The sequence below is a fragment of the Penicillium coprophilum genome, assembly GCF_028826855.1.
Source record: "Penicillium coprophilum strain IBT 35676 chromosome Unknown utg000004l_segment0_segment0, whole genome shotgun sequence".
NCBI classification, from domain to species: Eukaryota; Fungi; Ascomycota; class Eurotiomycetes; order Eurotiales; family Aspergillaceae; genus Penicillium; species Penicillium coprophilum.
The window spans coordinates 2,808,567-2,823,526 of record NW_026622723.1 but is presented as its reverse complement, the minus strand read 5'-3'; the positions used below and the strand labels follow the sequence as shown (position 1 = coordinate 2,823,526).

Here is a 14,960-nt window from a genome sequence, read left to right as displayed (position 1 = left end):
AGGCTATGCTTTGCAGCTGCCCTCCTGTCTGTTCACATTCTTATCTACTAAGAAACCGGGGACCCGTCTACGTCGCTTTGGAGCGGACCATGTCGCACTCGCCTTCTCGGATATTTCTTTGTTTTTCTTTCTTTCTCGGATCTCTATTCATTCTGCACTCCCCGACAGCCCTCCTATCCCGTTTTCGATCAGATTTCGATCTCAGCCGTTTCGATTCGCCTCTGTTTATCGCCTGCTCGCCTTCAGCCCCATGAAACTTTTGCTAAATGGGTGGTCAAATTTGCGCTGAGCCTGCGAAAAACCTTGTCGACAATTTTCTGTCTTTTCGGATTTTTTTGTACCCGTTCTGCGGGACAACCGATTACACGTCTCGAAACGCTTCTGATATTGTGGCTTATTTTTACGTCTTCGCCCTTTGGTTTCTCTTTACAACCTGGCATCTTTGGTCAGAACGACCAGAGGGCAAGACGAAGGGAGATGCAAACGACGGCGTCAGACCGCAATTTTCTTTGTCGGATCGTTCACTCGCTGGTACTGGAGATCCTTGAATGCATCCTCGGATGCGCTGCCCATCATTGCTTGCCCCTTTTCTTTACTCATGACGTTTATTCTCTACCCTTCGTCTTTTACTGATTCTTTTTGCGTTGCGTTTGCCTGGCGATTAATTTGTGAACTATCGACGCTCAATGGGGACGAGGTGTGGCCTTCAATCTGGCCAAGGGAGGGGATGGGGAGACAGCTTTCGGGAGTATTGCTTTGCAGGCTTTCTGGATCTCTGCTCAAGCTACGTTGCAGAAATTTCTGTTACAGAAGGTCGCTTATGCAATCCCGCTTGCGGGAGAAGCTGGTGTGGTTGGCGACGGACATTGGTTAGGGTCGCTTCCGGGGTGGTATGCGTCGATTTGTGTCAAGTTATTTCTCTTAGCTCTTTCTACATTGCACTCTCAATTTGCTTACTCTCTGGAATGCTATTCACCTGGCAAACCTGGAAGGCCCTTCGAGCATCCGTACTTCCGGTCCCAAAAGAGTAAAGAAAAACGGTGAGATCATCGAAGTTTGGCCCATGTATGAAGTACCGAGCACTAGAATGGATCTTTTTGAAAGGGATTCTATTCGATATGTAAAGTCTGCAAGTATACGTTGAATCGGGATATAGGAGTGTCATGACATGGAAATCATGTACATTGTACACGGAACACCGCCGGTACATGAAACTTGAGCAGATAATAGATTTTCCTCCTTTTTCCACCTTCACCTCCTAACTTTCCGACAAGAGTTGAAGACCTTGGGAACCGTCTAAAATTCCGTAATGGATTACTCTTTCTACGACCCTCGATCACAGCCCTCCGGCTTCTCGCTCTATGGACTGCCTACCCCCGACCAACCCCATGCGCAACCAGATACATTCGCCCCTCTAGTGAGTTCTTTGTTCCCCCGTTCAAAAACTGTCACTAATGGACTAGAATAATTACCAGAACTTCCCTAACTATAATCCCTCATTCCCCATCGACTCATTTGTTCCGCCACCGCATTCACCGCCAGAATCAGTCAAGCACTCTGCTTCCAGCAGCGATGCTGCCAATCAGCACACACGCCCCTCATTTGACGGGGATGAAACCCAATTCGCAGACCCAACCCTAGGGAGGAGCAGCAGCGAGGAAAAGGAATCAGCGCCCGCACAAAGCAAACGCAAGGCCCAAAACCGAGCAGCGTATGTGATATATCAAACCCACGTGGATCCAAGACACAACCCCCCACGCAAACACTAACATCCGTTACACAGTCAACGAGCATTCAGAGAGCGCAAAGAACAACATGTCCGTGACCTTGAAGATAAAGTAAACACCCTCGAACAAGCATCCAGCACCTTACAAGCCGACAACGAGCGTCTCAAGCGCGAACTAGCCCAATACACCACTGAGAATGAAATCTTGCGCGCCACATCACAAGTCCACCGAGGACATGTTAGCTCAAACGAGAACCCTACGCCAACAGTCACAGGTCCAATGAAATTTTCCCCCACGGACTTTCACGCCACCTTCATGCCGGACGGCCCTGGTACGCCCCGAAGCCCGCACCACCGTCTGACTGTGTGTCCGATCACCGGCGAGAGATTGTTAGATGCGCGTGCGACGTGGGACCTCATTCAGAAACACGAGCTGTTTGAGCGTGGTCAGCTTGATATTGGTGATATCACGGACCGGTTGAAGGGTATGTCGCAGTGTGATGGGCAGGGACCTGCTTTCAAAGAGGGTCAGGTTCGTCAGGCTATTGAGGAGAGCGCGGCTGTTGACCGTGATGAATTGATTTGATGACTTGAGTGTTAGTGGTATCTTCTACGTGTACCGCCGATATGGTTATGAATTTAATGTTTTTTGGAGCGTTGGGTTTGATGGGATGGATCAATAGGATGAATGGCGATTGGATTATCTGATTCGTTGTTAGTTCGGTATATAGGGGTTGGTTGTATTTAGGAGCGTTTGAGTCATTTACACTCAAATTTGGGTTTGTTCATTTGCGGTCATTGCAATTGCCTACATAGTTGGCAAATTGATCCCCTGGCACTGGTATTCGATAGCTAGTCGCCGTTATGAACCCCAGGCTGACCATCCGTGCGTCAATTGAATTCCTATGTATGTATGGATATCTAGAGGCCAACTCTCAAGCCTTCCACCTCCAACTGCAGATGTGGATACAGCAGATCCTAATATGGCAGATTTCGGCAATTCAATTCATATCAAAACCGACAAGCGCGTCATGTCTTACAGCCTCGTTCCCTTGGCTCCTGCCAACATGGAGAGAGGGTCATCATTTTTTGGATACTTTCATAATATACAAACAAGTCTGATCATAATATTTGCAGTAATCAATCGCAACCTTGAAGGAAATCAATCCCAGTCATCATCGTAATCTTCAACGTTCAGGTCATCCGCCTTTTTGTAGTCGTCCTCGTTATCACGCTTTTTGAGACGAACATCGCTCTCCTTCAAAGCACCAATTTCCACGAGCAAACGCTCAAGATCTATGTAGTTGATTAGTATATAGCACTTCTTTGATTCCTACCTTTTGAACGGAACCTACCTTCAATCTTGGTCCGGGGACCCTTCAACTGCTGGAGCGTAATAAGCTGCTTCTTAATCTCGGTATCTTTGTATACCAAGATTGTGGGTGTATTCTTCTCCGGATAGCCCTCAATACACATGTCGGCACGAATCTCGCAGAACTTAATGTCGCCGAATTTGGCAGCAAGCTCCCGCCAGAGCTCCGTCAACACGCGCGACTCAACGTTCCCACCCATCGATGTGAGATTGACTAGTACATAAGCACTGTTGGATGCTTCTGTTACCTCACGGGCATAATCGACTTTCTGAAGTGGGAAGACCTGGTTGAAATGACTGGTTTGTTGGAGGGTGGAGAGCTCGGCGAGCCGTTTTTGACTGTTTGATTTGACCGTGAGCAAAGAGGGACCCTTGTAGATACATGCATGACGAGACAAAAAGCTTACCGATAGCTTTCGAGGAATTCTTCATCTTCTTCATCCTCTAGAGCGTCCAACTCGTCGAGGTCCTTGTCCTCAAGTCGGTTCTCGTGCGCCCTTTGCTGTGCGGCGATCAGAGCCTCTTGGATCAGAGGTTCGGGGTCTTTGGGCTTTTCTGGAATAATGCCATGTTGGCGGAGGATATCATTCCTATATAATATTCAATAACTGGTTAGCAACACTACATTTAGTTTATACCCCGGCGGGGGTATGTGCAAGTAATAGGCTCACCACTCGGTATCCTCGTTAGGGTCGACTTCAACCTGCATGGTGGATTGAAATGATCAAAGATGTTTAGATCAAGTTCAATTCAAGCGAAATATGGAGAGAATGAGGGGAGTTGGAGGGATAAATGCGCTGCCTTCAATCATGATGCCACCTGTTTGCAGTGTTTGGTTCGGGCCAAACAACACAGAAGGCCACCTTCAACTTGTCCCTAATAGCCAAGTCCTTTGGAGGTTCAAGATTCTTTACTACCTCTTTTGCCTCAATCATATCCTTGTATTTCTTTCCAATCTCCAATCGTTCAGCTCTCAATTCCTGGGTGGCTATGCGAATGCTGTAGTCGCCTACACCGCCCTGCCCTGCTTCTGTGTACTCGACCCGTGTCCCAATTGCACCAACTCCACCTTTCTAATACGACAGCAACCACTCATTGCTGGTGTGATACCAGCTGCTGGGCAAAATGAGTTACATGAAGAAAAACGAAGATGAGGACCAGGTCATGATCAAGCTTGATCGGACCTCCGTTTTCCAAGATGGTATGCAATCAACAAGACCCCCTGGCGCCTCCATGCGCTGTACATATTCAATGCTGACTATATAATCCTTCCAGCACGCCTATTCAATTCCTCTCCTATCTCGCCGCGAACATGCCGAACATTACTCACCAAGATCGCTGTCCTCTTGTTCACCGGGGAGCAGTTCCCTACGAATGAAGCCACCACCCTCTTCTTCGGAATCTCTAAGCTCTTCCAGAACAAAGACCCGTCGCTGCGGCAAATGGTATATCTGATTTTGAAGGAGCTAGCTAGCACTGCGGAAGATGTGATCATGTCCACAAGTATCATTATGAAGGACACTGCAATGGGAAGCGATGTTTTGTACCGGGCAAATGCCATCAGAGCGCTCTGCCGCATTATTGATGTAGGTCGTCAGCTGTGAGGACCTCAATGGTTGAGGGGATTTGCTGACAATTTCAAAAGGGTTCCACAGTGCAGGGTATCGAGCGACTCATCAAGACCGCCATTGTTGACAAGACCCCGTCGGTGTCCTCCGCGGCCTTGGTCTCTTCCTACCACCTCCTTCCCATTGCGCGCGATGTTGTCCGGAGATGGCAGAGCGAAACACAGGAAGCCGCCTCATCATCGAAATCATCCACCGGGTTCCTTGGTTTCTCCTCGAGTTCACAGAGCCACGCCATCTCCAACTCGAATTTCATGACACAGTACCACGCCATCGGTCTTTTGTACCAGATGCGCTCGCACGACCGCATGTCTTTGGTCAAGATGGTACAGCAGTACGGTGCTGCAGGTGTAGTCAAGAGCCCGGCTGCTCTGGTTTTGTTGGTACGTCTGGCGGCCAAATTGGCTGAGGAGGACCAAGGTCTCCGGAAACCCATGATGCAAATGTTGGATGGCTGGCTCCGCCACAAGCATGAGATGGTCAACTTCGAGGCGGCCAAGGCTATTTGCGATATGCGCGATATCACCGATGCCGAGGCAACACAGGCAGTTCACGTTCTCCAGCTCTTCCTGTCCTCTCCCCGGGCGATCACCAAGTTTGCAGCCATCCGTATCCTACACAGCTTCGCCTCCTTCAAGCCACACGTCGTCAATGTCTGCAACCCCGATATCGAGTCCCTTATCTCCAACTCGAACCGCTCTATTGCCACGTTCGCCATTACGACACTGCTTAAGACTGGCAACGAAGCCAGTGTCGATCGCCTGATGAAGCAAATCTCCGGTTTCATGGCTGATATCACTGACGAGTTCAAGGTCACTATTGTCGAGGCTATTCGCACTTTGTGCTTGAAGTTCCCTTCCAAGCAGGCCGGTATGCTCGTCTTCCTGAGTGGTATCTTGCGCGATGAGGGTGGCTACGAGTTCAAGCGCACTGTTGTTGAGAGCATGTTTGATTTGATCAAGTTTGTCCCGGAAAGCAAAGAGGATGCGCTCGCCCACCTCTGCGAGTTCATTGAGGACTGCGAGTTCACTAAGCTCTCGGTTAGAATCCTGCACCTGCTTGGTACTGAGGGCCCTAAGACCAGCCACCCCACCAAGTATATTCGCTACATCTACAACCGCGTCGTATTGGAGAATGCCATTGTACGTGCCGCTGCTGTCACCGCATTGGCCAAGTTCGGTGTTGGCCAGAAGGACCCCGAAGTCAAGTCTAGTGTTCATGTTCTCCTCACCCGTTGTCTTGATGACACCGACGACGAGGTGCGAGACCGTGCTGCGCTTAACCTGCGTCTGATGGGCGAAGAGGATGAGTCGGCGAGCGCTTTCATTAAGAATGGTAAGACCTTATCCATGATTGGCAATAGTAAATTTACTAATGGCTCTAGACTCAATGTATTCCCTTTCCACGTTTGAACACCAGCTCGTCATGTACGTGACATCTGGGGACAAGGAGACTTTCGCTGCTGCTTTCGATGTTGCCACCATTCCCGTTGTCTCACACGAGCAGGCCCTGGCCGAAGAGAGGACCAAGAAGCTTACCTCGGCTACTCCTACTCTCAAGGCCCCTTCGACTGGACCCCCGAAGGGCAAGGCAGCCGGTGGTATGGCCGAAGCGGCCAGCGCCTCTGCCACTCAGAAATACGCAGAGCAACTTATGCAGTACCCCGACATCCAGGCATACGGTGTTTTGCTCAAATCCTCTGCACCTGTCGAGCTTTCCGAGAGCGAAACCGAATATGTTGTTACGGCCGTCAAGCATATTTTCAAGGAGCACATCGTGGTGCAATATGATATTAAGAACACACTCCCGGATACCCTTCTCGAGAATGTTACTGTGGTTGCCACGCCAGAGGAAGAGGATGTATTGGAAGACGACTTCATCATTCCTGCCCCCAAGCTGCCCACAGATGAGCCTGGTGTTGTTTACGTTGCTTTCAAGAAGCTCACCGGCGAGAACAGCGTCCCCGTCACCTCCTTCACAAACATTCTCAAGTTCACCAGCAAAGAAATCGACCCCGCAAGCGGCGAGCCAGAGGAAAGTGGCTACGACGACGAGTACCAGGTGGAGGATCTCGAGCTGACAGGCAGCGACTATATCATCCCCACATTCGCCGGCAGCTTCGACCACGTCTGGGAACAGACCGGTGCCAATGGCGAGGAGGAAAGCGAAACCCTACAGCTCAGCAACATGAAGGGTATCAATGGTACGTACAACAAGTCCTATATCTCTCTATTTTCTATAAACACTTATACTTACTGTCCCAACAGATGCCACAGAACAACTGATCGCAGCGCTATCCCTGCAACCCCTCGAGGGCACCGATGTCGCCCTCAACAGCAGCACACACACGCTCAAGCTGTTCGGCAAGACCGTCTCCGGCGGTCGTGTTGCTTCTCTCATCAAGATGGCCTACTCCAGCAAGGCTGGTGTCACTACAAAGATCACCGTCCGGGCAGAAGAGGAGGGCGTTGCTGCTGCTGTGATTGCTTCTGTGTCTTAATCTCCCTTTGTTTCCCCTTTTGTTGTTACGTGCTTAATCCTGGTTGGGGGGACAAGAGCGTGTTCTTTTTTCATGTGTCTTGGTTCGTTAGATTGCGTCGTCCACCCCTCAAAACTTGTCAATGCAACTTTTCATCCAAATATCATATCATATTCATGCCGATTAGTGTTTCTGGTCTTCCTTCGCTGTAGCAGCTACTAGTACATAGTCTTGAAAACGCCCGCGCTTGATCTGCAGAGCTACCTGGCCGTTATTCAAATTAGGGTACATCATAAGCTGCCGAGTCATCAGACTCCAAGGGGTTTTCTTTGTACTCCCCAAAGTAGGATAATGCCGTCAAGCATATATATATGAATGAAAGAATAGAAAAATATTTTGTTTTTATATGCTAGTGATGTTATGAGATAGTGCCGTATGGTGCTTCAAGGACGCAGACGCTGGGGGTCACGGGGGAACAGCGAAGCCAAACGGACATTAGGCAAGCCAAGGAAGAACATAACAATACGGTTAAGACCGAGACCACCACCAGCGTGAGGGGGACAGCCCTGGCGGAAAGCATTGAGATAATCCTCGAAGCCCTCCTGATTAGGCTCAAGACCCTTAGCACGCATGGACTCCTCCAACTCCTTGATATCGTTGATACGCTGGGCACCGGACATGATCTCCTCACCACGCATGAAGAAATCGTACGAGTTAGAGAAGCGCTTGTCTTCGGGATCGGCCTTGGTGTAGAAGGGACGAACGGCCATGGGGAACTTATCGAGGACGTAGAAGTCGGTGTCGTACTTCTCGCGAATGATCTGGCCGAGCTGCTTCTCCATCGCGGTGGAGAAGTCGTTCTCGAAGCGTTCTTGCTCCGAGACGTCGACGCCGGCTTCCTTCAGAAGGGCGACTCCGTCCATGTAGTTCATGCGCAGGGCCTTGCCATCCTTGGGGAGCTTGAAGTCGCCGGCCTTGGGGTAGGACTTTTGGATGGTAGCGATTTGGGGGGCGTAGCGCTCCTTGAGCTGGGTGAGGATGAATACGAGGAGGTCTTCGGCGAATGACAGGACCTCGTGGTAGTGGCCGCGGAAGGTCTTCTCGAAATCGAGACCGGAGAACTGTGGGACATGTTAGAAATGATCTGTCTTTCGTGTTTGAGCATATACATCAGTAGATCATACCTCGGTCAAGTGGCGGTGGGTGTTGCTGTCCTCGGCACGGAACACAGGGGCGATCTCAAAGACATTCTCCATATCACCGGCGATACACATTTGCTTGTAGAGCTGGGGACTCTGGGCCAGGTAGGCATTGCGCTTGAAGTACTTCACCTCGAAGACACCGCTACCACCTTCTGTGGCGGCACCGACCAGCTTAGGTGTGGAGATCCATCGAGAGCCACTCTTAAGCATGTACTCAGCGAAGAGCTGGGAAACGCCGCTGGAGATCCAGGTGATGGCCTGGCTGGTCTCGGTCTGCAGATCGAGCACACGGTTGTCGAGACGGGTCTTAAGGGTGACGATGGGAGTACCCTCGGAGTCGACCTGAGGACCTTCCTCGGTGGTCTCAGGAGGTGGGCGCTCAGCATCCTTGACTTGCATGGGCAGCATCTGCGCAGCCTCGGAGATCATATAGACCTTGTTAATGTGGATCTCGAGGTGGCTGATAGAGGCAGACGAGATGGGGATCTCGGGCTTCTTGACAGTACCAGTGACCTGCACGATAGAGTTGACGTTCAAGCCGCCAGTGTACTTGATCATCTGTCGCGAGATGGGCTCCGCAGCCGCAATGACGGCCTGCACCTTCTGTCCCTGCTGGCGCAGCATCAAGAATGCAAGCTTGGCACTCTGCACACGCGCATTGTCCACGCGTGCCACAACTGTCACTTCCTTCTCGTAGTGTTCCTCTGAGAGTTCGGTGAATCGTGTGGCTGGGACGAGGTCCTCGGCCGCTGGGAGGGGACCATATAGATGCTTGGCCGTATCGTTGGCATCCTGGGCGGCGGCCTGGGCCTTTTCTTGTGCAGCACGTGCTGCAGCCTTCTCTGCCTTGATCTTATCCTTCGCGGCCTTCTTCAGGGCGTTCTTGCTTGCGTTCTTGGTCTCACCTTCCGCGGCGGGAGCGGAGGCATCCTGAGCCTCGGGCTTAGGACGGTGGGGCAATTCGGAGTCGGCCATGGTGCTGCCAGGACAATTAGAGGGGGCAAGGTGTTGAATTGGGTTCAGTGGATTCTACCTTGAAGATTTTCTATCCCGAGGAATTTGCAGGACTTAACGCAGCAGGCTGTTTGTAAGTAAAGCTGCAGAGAAAAGTGTTCCGTTGACTCACCCCGCCATGCCCTAAGAGGGGTAGGCGGTGTGGGGATTGGAACTAGATATATTGTCTACCAGCTTGACTGTATACATGCATGTAAATCAATTCTATGTACAATTTGGTGTCACTTTTTGGCTTGAAAAAAAATGTATTGGATATGCTTATGTGACTTTGCGCTGGTAGCTATTCAGAATACCCACACATAAACATACAACCAGCGCCACATTCATGCTGATCTTCATACTAAGATAGTGTGTCTAGCGTTCTTTAAAAATCACGCTGCAGGCCAGCTCGAGTGCTTCAGTGCCCATCGAACACCTTTGTGCACATCATCAGCAATTGTCTGAGGGATCCAAGCAGGCTCTCCGCCACTGTATACACCAGTGCGGACAAGGATCGAGTGCCAGCTACTGCCAATTTCACTGCGATAGGAGTTGGCTCCTCGAATGTCTGACTCTGGATTATCACCAACCATGTATACATTTTCCAGGGGCGTGAAATTTGCAGAGCTTCCAAAGGTTCTCAGTCGGTTCCGAAGCAATTGACGTTCTGCAAACTCGTAGGTGAATTGATACGGTTTGCCGATCACGGTCTTCTTCAACTCAATACCCTTGCTAGGACCACCTGTAGTCGCAGCCCAAACGCCCTCAAGTGCTTCTCGGAATCCGCCCTGACCAAGGCGGGGCAAAGGGTAAGCGGCAGCCCACCACAGATCTGGATTAGAGAAGTACAGATGGGGCTGGCCATCCTGCTGATATCCATGGTTGGGAAGATCAATTCGGCCGTTCTTTTCAGACAAAGTGCCCATGCGACCTTGGGACGAAAGGAGGAGGTCCATAATAACCTGAGTGTCCAAAGCCCAATCACGAGGATCATTGAACACAAAGACGGCGTCGATTTTCAAACTCTTCGATGGATCTTTGAAGTCGATGGGGGTCGGAAGCGGCCGGGCAAACTTTTTATAATAGTCGCTGAAGTTCTTCGAGAAAGGCCAGACAGCGGGATGGGCCATGAGAATATCGGCCGGGGTGACAACATTCTTAAACCCATACCTATTATCTTTGTTCAGCATATACCATTTAGTATCAAGAAGGGGCCCTTGACATACTGTTCTGCCACGCGCCGACAGTTATCCCCATCACCTCCGGCCACTAACACGCACTTATGTTCCAGAGCGTTCGACTCGTCCGATCCCTTGACCAATTCAGCAAAGGGAGAGTGACTCTGTACAATGTCTGTGGCATCTAAGGGGACTCCTAGTTTCTCGCTAATCTCTGCGACGCGCTCTGTCTCGTGTTTACCGCCGCCATTGGTGAGCAGAATGAAGGGGATGCCTTGCTCCTTCAGGAGAGCCAGCGAGTCGGCGGCACCAGGTATAGGTTTCGATGCGCGGAGGAGGACGCCATCGATGCTGTATCATGTGAGAAGAAGATCAAGTGGATTGCGTCTGGTCAAGACTCACTCAAATGCAAATGCGAAGTTGGGGACCGGTCGAGAAGTAGCTATAGGACTAGCTGTTTGAAGAGATCGGTAGGTGATTGGTTTCCGATAGGAGATAGATTGGCGCTGCAATAGGCCGAATGACCGCCAAATGGTTTGCGATCTCATGGTGGAATGTGTACAAAAGGAAATGTACGTCATTGCCAGGTTCCCCGGGGGCCGTATCGGCCAGGTCTTCTCTCCGAACTTCCCCACTCTCCACTTCACTGCAAATTTTTGATTTCTCAAACTACCCTTTCTATTGAAAGCTGGAAATAAGGCATGATTCGAATCAAATACGGGTTAGAATTAATTAAGCCATGATGTAGCCAGAATATTCACCACGGTGCTTCGTTATCCTCTTGAATATGTGTCTTTTCTTCCACTTATACTCTCCATTAAGTCGGTTTTACAAGTTGTGATATTATACCCTCAGAAAAGAGCAGTTGGGATGATGATATGAATTATGACAGGCTGGTGTAAAGAGATGTATTACCTAAATATGCAACCTTGAAAGTCCACCTAAAAAGAATGGGCACTTAGCAAATTGGCTCACTATCCATGATAACAAGTCCCATGTCAGAGAGACAATCGAGTTCCTCTTCCGAACACTTATCAATATTCTCCCAAACCCACTCGTCAAGTCTGGCATGTGATGCTTCAGGTAATCTCTTAAGACAACCAGGGCTAATACCGAGATAGCACACTTCAGAAAGAGTAGTTTTTAAGGCAACACAAAGATCATCGGGAGCAATCAGGTCAGAGAAATCGTCATCATATGGTGCCGTGAGCTCTAGCTCCCGGATTGACGTAGCAACACTCATTGGGTCAAGCCCGGGAATAATAAGAAAATGATGAAGCAGATCGATGGGTATCCGAAGGGAATTCAAAGCAATGAGGGTCGGTAAGACCTCAGATGGTCCCGCCTCAAACATCTCGCGGTTGGAAGAGTGAATGACCAGTCGTGTAAGCGTGGTTCTGATCTGCTCGTTGAAAAGGATCTTTTCCAAGACGGGAGTGTCTAGATTCTCGCAACCACACAATGTTAAACTGTGTAAGTTAGGGGGCCACCTGAAGGAGGACATCTTCCCAACATCAAATCTCCCGCCAACCTGTAGGCATTCCAAATTGGATGGCCAATCTTCAGTGGAACCATCATCCGTGATAAACATTGAAGAGGGAAGCGTAAGCGTTTCCAGTTTGCCGAGGCCGCTGATGGCTTTCTTGAGAGCAGAAAGCGGAATTGGCTCAGCCACAATGTCAAGGCCAAGATAGGAAAGCTCCTTGCACTTGGCCAAGGGCGCAAGGCTGTTAATTCTGGAGAAAGAGGTTGGCTTAGGACTGGATTGGATGTTGTGTTTGTCAATATATACTTACGAAAATGAGACCCTTGGAGCAATAAAAGTCCTCAGATTCTTCTTCACTCGACCTAGAAGCCGTGCTGTCAGGCTATTGGAGCTCTGATGTACCAATGATCCGAGGTTCAGTTCCTGAACGAAGGAGCCTAGGTCCACTTTTCGTTCCCTGGAGCGAATTGACGGGCACACAGTGTTGGTGAAAAGCAAGAAGCTATTCCCTTGTTGAAGTTGGGGTCGGCAGTAGAGAAATTCAATGCCAGCAGAGTACCACTGGCGAGAGACCGAACAGAACCTTTGAAGTGTGGCCTGAGATCTGGGAATATTGGAAATAAATTCGGCGATCTGTATTAAGATCTCTGTGGGGAAGTGAACATATCGGCGAGAGGTCGTCACTTCGGAGGGATCGATGAACTTTGACATTTCGCAAGTCAAAGAGTTGAAACTTTTCAAGTAGACATTGTAGAGCACAAGTTTGGGCGAAATATCATGTAGGACTTTTAGTCACAATCAGGGATGACGATGAGAACGAAGAAGCAACAGAAAGACCGAACCACTTCCGTGAAAGGCAAATACACAGGTCATCTCAAGGGAAGCGGGATTGTTAGGCAGTATTTCCTTCACTCAGGTTGGTGATGGAGCAGAAAATATTTCCAAATGAGACCAGTAAAAAGGGGCCCAAGGAAGATAAGTGGAAAGTAAGTGGTGAAAAAGACATGAAAGTGGGATGAGAGTCAATAATCGAAGATGTAAAGATAGGCGATGACGATCCTTATCTTTTTCTGCCAGCAGATGCATGTCCCCCGCCCTCGATAAACAATAATTCCACACCGCCTTGGGCTTGCTTGTATACAGTTCCAATATTATATGTTGTATGTGGGATTATGATGGCAATTTAAAAAAATACAATAAACGACTGAAAATGGTTCCCCATTCTTTGAGTCTCTTGTCACATTTAGAAAATACATGTAGGTCGCCAATTCCATGTTGCAAACACCATTGAGCCGCTGTCTGGACTCTGCAGATGGCCCAAGCTCCTTCGATCCTACAGGGCGAAGTACCACCTTCACCTCACCATGCCTGACAAGAGAAAAGCCACCATGTCGCCCCGCCCCTTGAAACGTCCTCGGGTATCTTATGACGATGAAGGTGAAGCATCTTTAGCAGCGTCTTACGAACGTCCCCGTCAGCATCCTCTCTATGGTCAGAAGAGCGCCTTTCCGGGTTTGGATGAAGGCGATGAATTGTTGTACGATGATCCGGAGGATGGATTAGAATATCTACGCATGGTTCGGTATGTTTATTGTTCGGTCCCAAAAGCCTTTTTGTTCTAAAGGATGCCGAATCTTGCCCATTTCTGCGCATGTCGAAGCGTGAACTAATTTTTGCTCGATAGATCCGAAGCAAACTCACTACCTGTGCTATTTTCTGCGCCTATCCAGACTCCAGACCAGTCAAATTTAACATTGAACGCGCAACACGACCTGAAGACACTTGATTCAAACAACCCTCCTTTGCCAGCAGGTTTTTATGAAGACGAGGCCTATATTGCTCCTGCGGGAGATCTGTACGAAGACAACGCCGCACATTCCCCTTCAAAGCTCGATGAACTCTACCCCGATGCACAAAGGTCCTACAACAATCTTCTCCGACATCGATTCCTCCTCTTGCGATCGACCCTACGATGCAGTCCGCCCGCTGGTGCCATCAACGCCCTCGACAATGACCATCCTATCAGTCTCCCACGAAAGGCTGCAGCTGCACACAAAACCTGGCGCCGACTCTTGGTGACAGTTGAACCACGCATGGTTCAACTGGCAAGCATGGACATGGAAAGCGTGTTAGAAGTCCTGGAAATACTGGCGCGTATGGTGTCTGATGTTGTGCGGGGTGACGACACCCAGCGCGTACGGCGCATTGGAGCCTGGGCTTGGGGCTTGTTGGGCAAGTGCCGTGAGGTTGGGCAACTTTCTACTCAAGAGGTAGGGGTTATTCGAAATCTAGGCAAACGAGCTGCGACAATTTTGCGCAAGGTGCAAGAGCTAGAGAACGATGAGTACGAGGAGGAGGCCGATTCTTCTGTCGCAGACCCAACAAAAGAGGAAACCCAGCAGGGTAATCTCGTCGAGGATGAGAAAGTTACGAAGGACAACGCTCAACAGGGGTCTACAATCCAAAATGAGGGAGTGACCAGCCAGGAAACCCAACCGGGACCTACAGCCCAAGGCGAGGAACTGACCAAGCACGGGTATCAGCTGAAGGCTACAGTTATGAACATGGAGGAAAACAAGCAAGAAGAATTGCCAGAGACTGCAGAGGCAAAAGACTCTAGCATGCCTGATGCATTGCTAGAACAACCCGAGTTGGAGGCGGCCAAGGCACGCTTGCGGGCTCAGCTGCAGAACAATCGCGACTCTATTGAGACACCTGCTAGCTGCGAAGAAGACGACGACTGGTCGATTCAAACCCACGCCCTGCTCGACATGATCATGACGGTGGTTGGTGAGTTCTTTGGCCAGCGGGATCTGTTGGCTGAACGAGAAATCTGGGATTAAATGGATTTAATTTGTATGTACGAGATACCCATTGTTTAGTTAATATTAATTCCGTG

The 14,960-nt window shown here is 49.8% G+C and overlaps 7 protein-coding genes across 7 annotated transcripts; 3 read left to right on the top strand and 4 right to left on the bottom strand.

Moving 5' to 3' along the window:
• Positions 1 to 1,309: 1,309 nt before the first annotated feature.
• rsmA (putative bZIP transcription factor (Fcr3)) lies at positions 1,310 to 2,312 on the top strand (the record flags this gene model as incomplete). The annotated part of the gene is made up of 3 exons (XM_056676646.1): positions 1,310 to 1,417; positions 1,476 to 1,711; positions 1,784 to 2,312. 3 exons carry the CDS (start codon positions 1,310 to 1,312, stop codon positions 2,310 to 2,312), a joined length of 873 nt encoding a protein of 290 aa, XP_056531646.1.
• A 576-nt stretch (positions 2,313 to 2,888) lies between these two features.
• Positions 2,889 to 3,807, bottom strand: N7500_005500 (uncharacterized protein; the record flags this gene model as incomplete). Its single annotated transcript, XM_056676645.1, has 4 exons — positions 2,889 to 3,022; positions 3,082 to 3,437; positions 3,506 to 3,688; positions 3,770 to 3,807. The coding sequence occupies 4 exons, from the start codon at positions 3,805 to 3,807 to the stop codon at positions 2,889 to 2,891; spliced, it is 711 nt and encodes a 236-aa protein (XP_056531645.1).
• Positions 3,808 to 4,223: 416 nt separating this feature from the next.
• N7500_005499 (coatomer subunit gamma) lies at positions 4,224 to 7,223 on the top strand (the record flags this gene model as incomplete). The annotated part of the gene is made up of 5 exons (XM_056676644.1): positions 4,224 to 4,299; positions 4,374 to 4,684; positions 4,744 to 6,058; positions 6,108 to 6,926; positions 6,991 to 7,223. 5 exons carry the CDS (start codon positions 4,224 to 4,226, stop codon positions 7,221 to 7,223), a joined length of 2,754 nt encoding a protein of 917 aa, XP_056531644.1.
• Positions 7,224 to 7,645: 422 nt separating this feature from the next.
• On the bottom strand, positions 7,646 to 9,379 carry dps1 (putative aspartyl-tRNA synthetase Dps1; the record flags this gene model as incomplete). Its single annotated transcript, XM_056676643.1, has 2 exons — positions 7,646 to 8,323; positions 8,387 to 9,379. The coding sequence occupies 2 exons, from the start codon at positions 9,377 to 9,379 to the stop codon at positions 7,646 to 7,648; spliced, it is 1,671 nt and encodes a 556-aa protein (XP_056531643.1).
• Positions 9,380 to 9,789: 410 nt separating this feature from the next.
• On the bottom strand, positions 9,790 to 11,123 carry N7500_005497 (putative HAD superfamily hydrolase; the record flags this gene model as incomplete). Its single annotated transcript, XM_056676642.1, has 3 exons — positions 9,790 to 10,567; positions 10,624 to 10,926; positions 10,978 to 11,123. 3 exons carry the CDS (start codon positions 11,121 to 11,123, stop codon positions 9,790 to 9,792), a joined length of 1,227 nt encoding a protein of 408 aa, XP_056531642.1.
• A 410-nt stretch (positions 11,124 to 11,533) lies between these two features.
• N7500_005496 (F-box domain protein) lies at positions 11,534 to 12,772 on the bottom strand (the record flags this gene model as incomplete). Its single annotated transcript, XM_056676641.1, has 2 exons — positions 11,534 to 12,335; positions 12,372 to 12,772. The coding sequence occupies 2 exons, from the start codon at positions 12,770 to 12,772 to the stop codon at positions 11,534 to 11,536; spliced, it is 1,203 nt and encodes a 400-aa protein (XP_056531641.1).
• A 653-nt stretch (positions 12,773 to 13,425) lies between these two features.
• Positions 13,426 to 14,904, top strand: N7500_005495 (SIP1 domain-containing protein; the record flags this gene model as incomplete). The annotated part of the gene is made up of 2 exons (XM_056676640.1): positions 13,426 to 13,643; positions 13,746 to 14,904. The coding sequence occupies 2 exons, from the start codon at positions 13,426 to 13,428 to the stop codon at positions 14,902 to 14,904; spliced, it is 1,377 nt and encodes a 458-aa protein (XP_056531640.1).
• Positions 14,905 to 14,960: the final 56 nt, after the last annotated feature.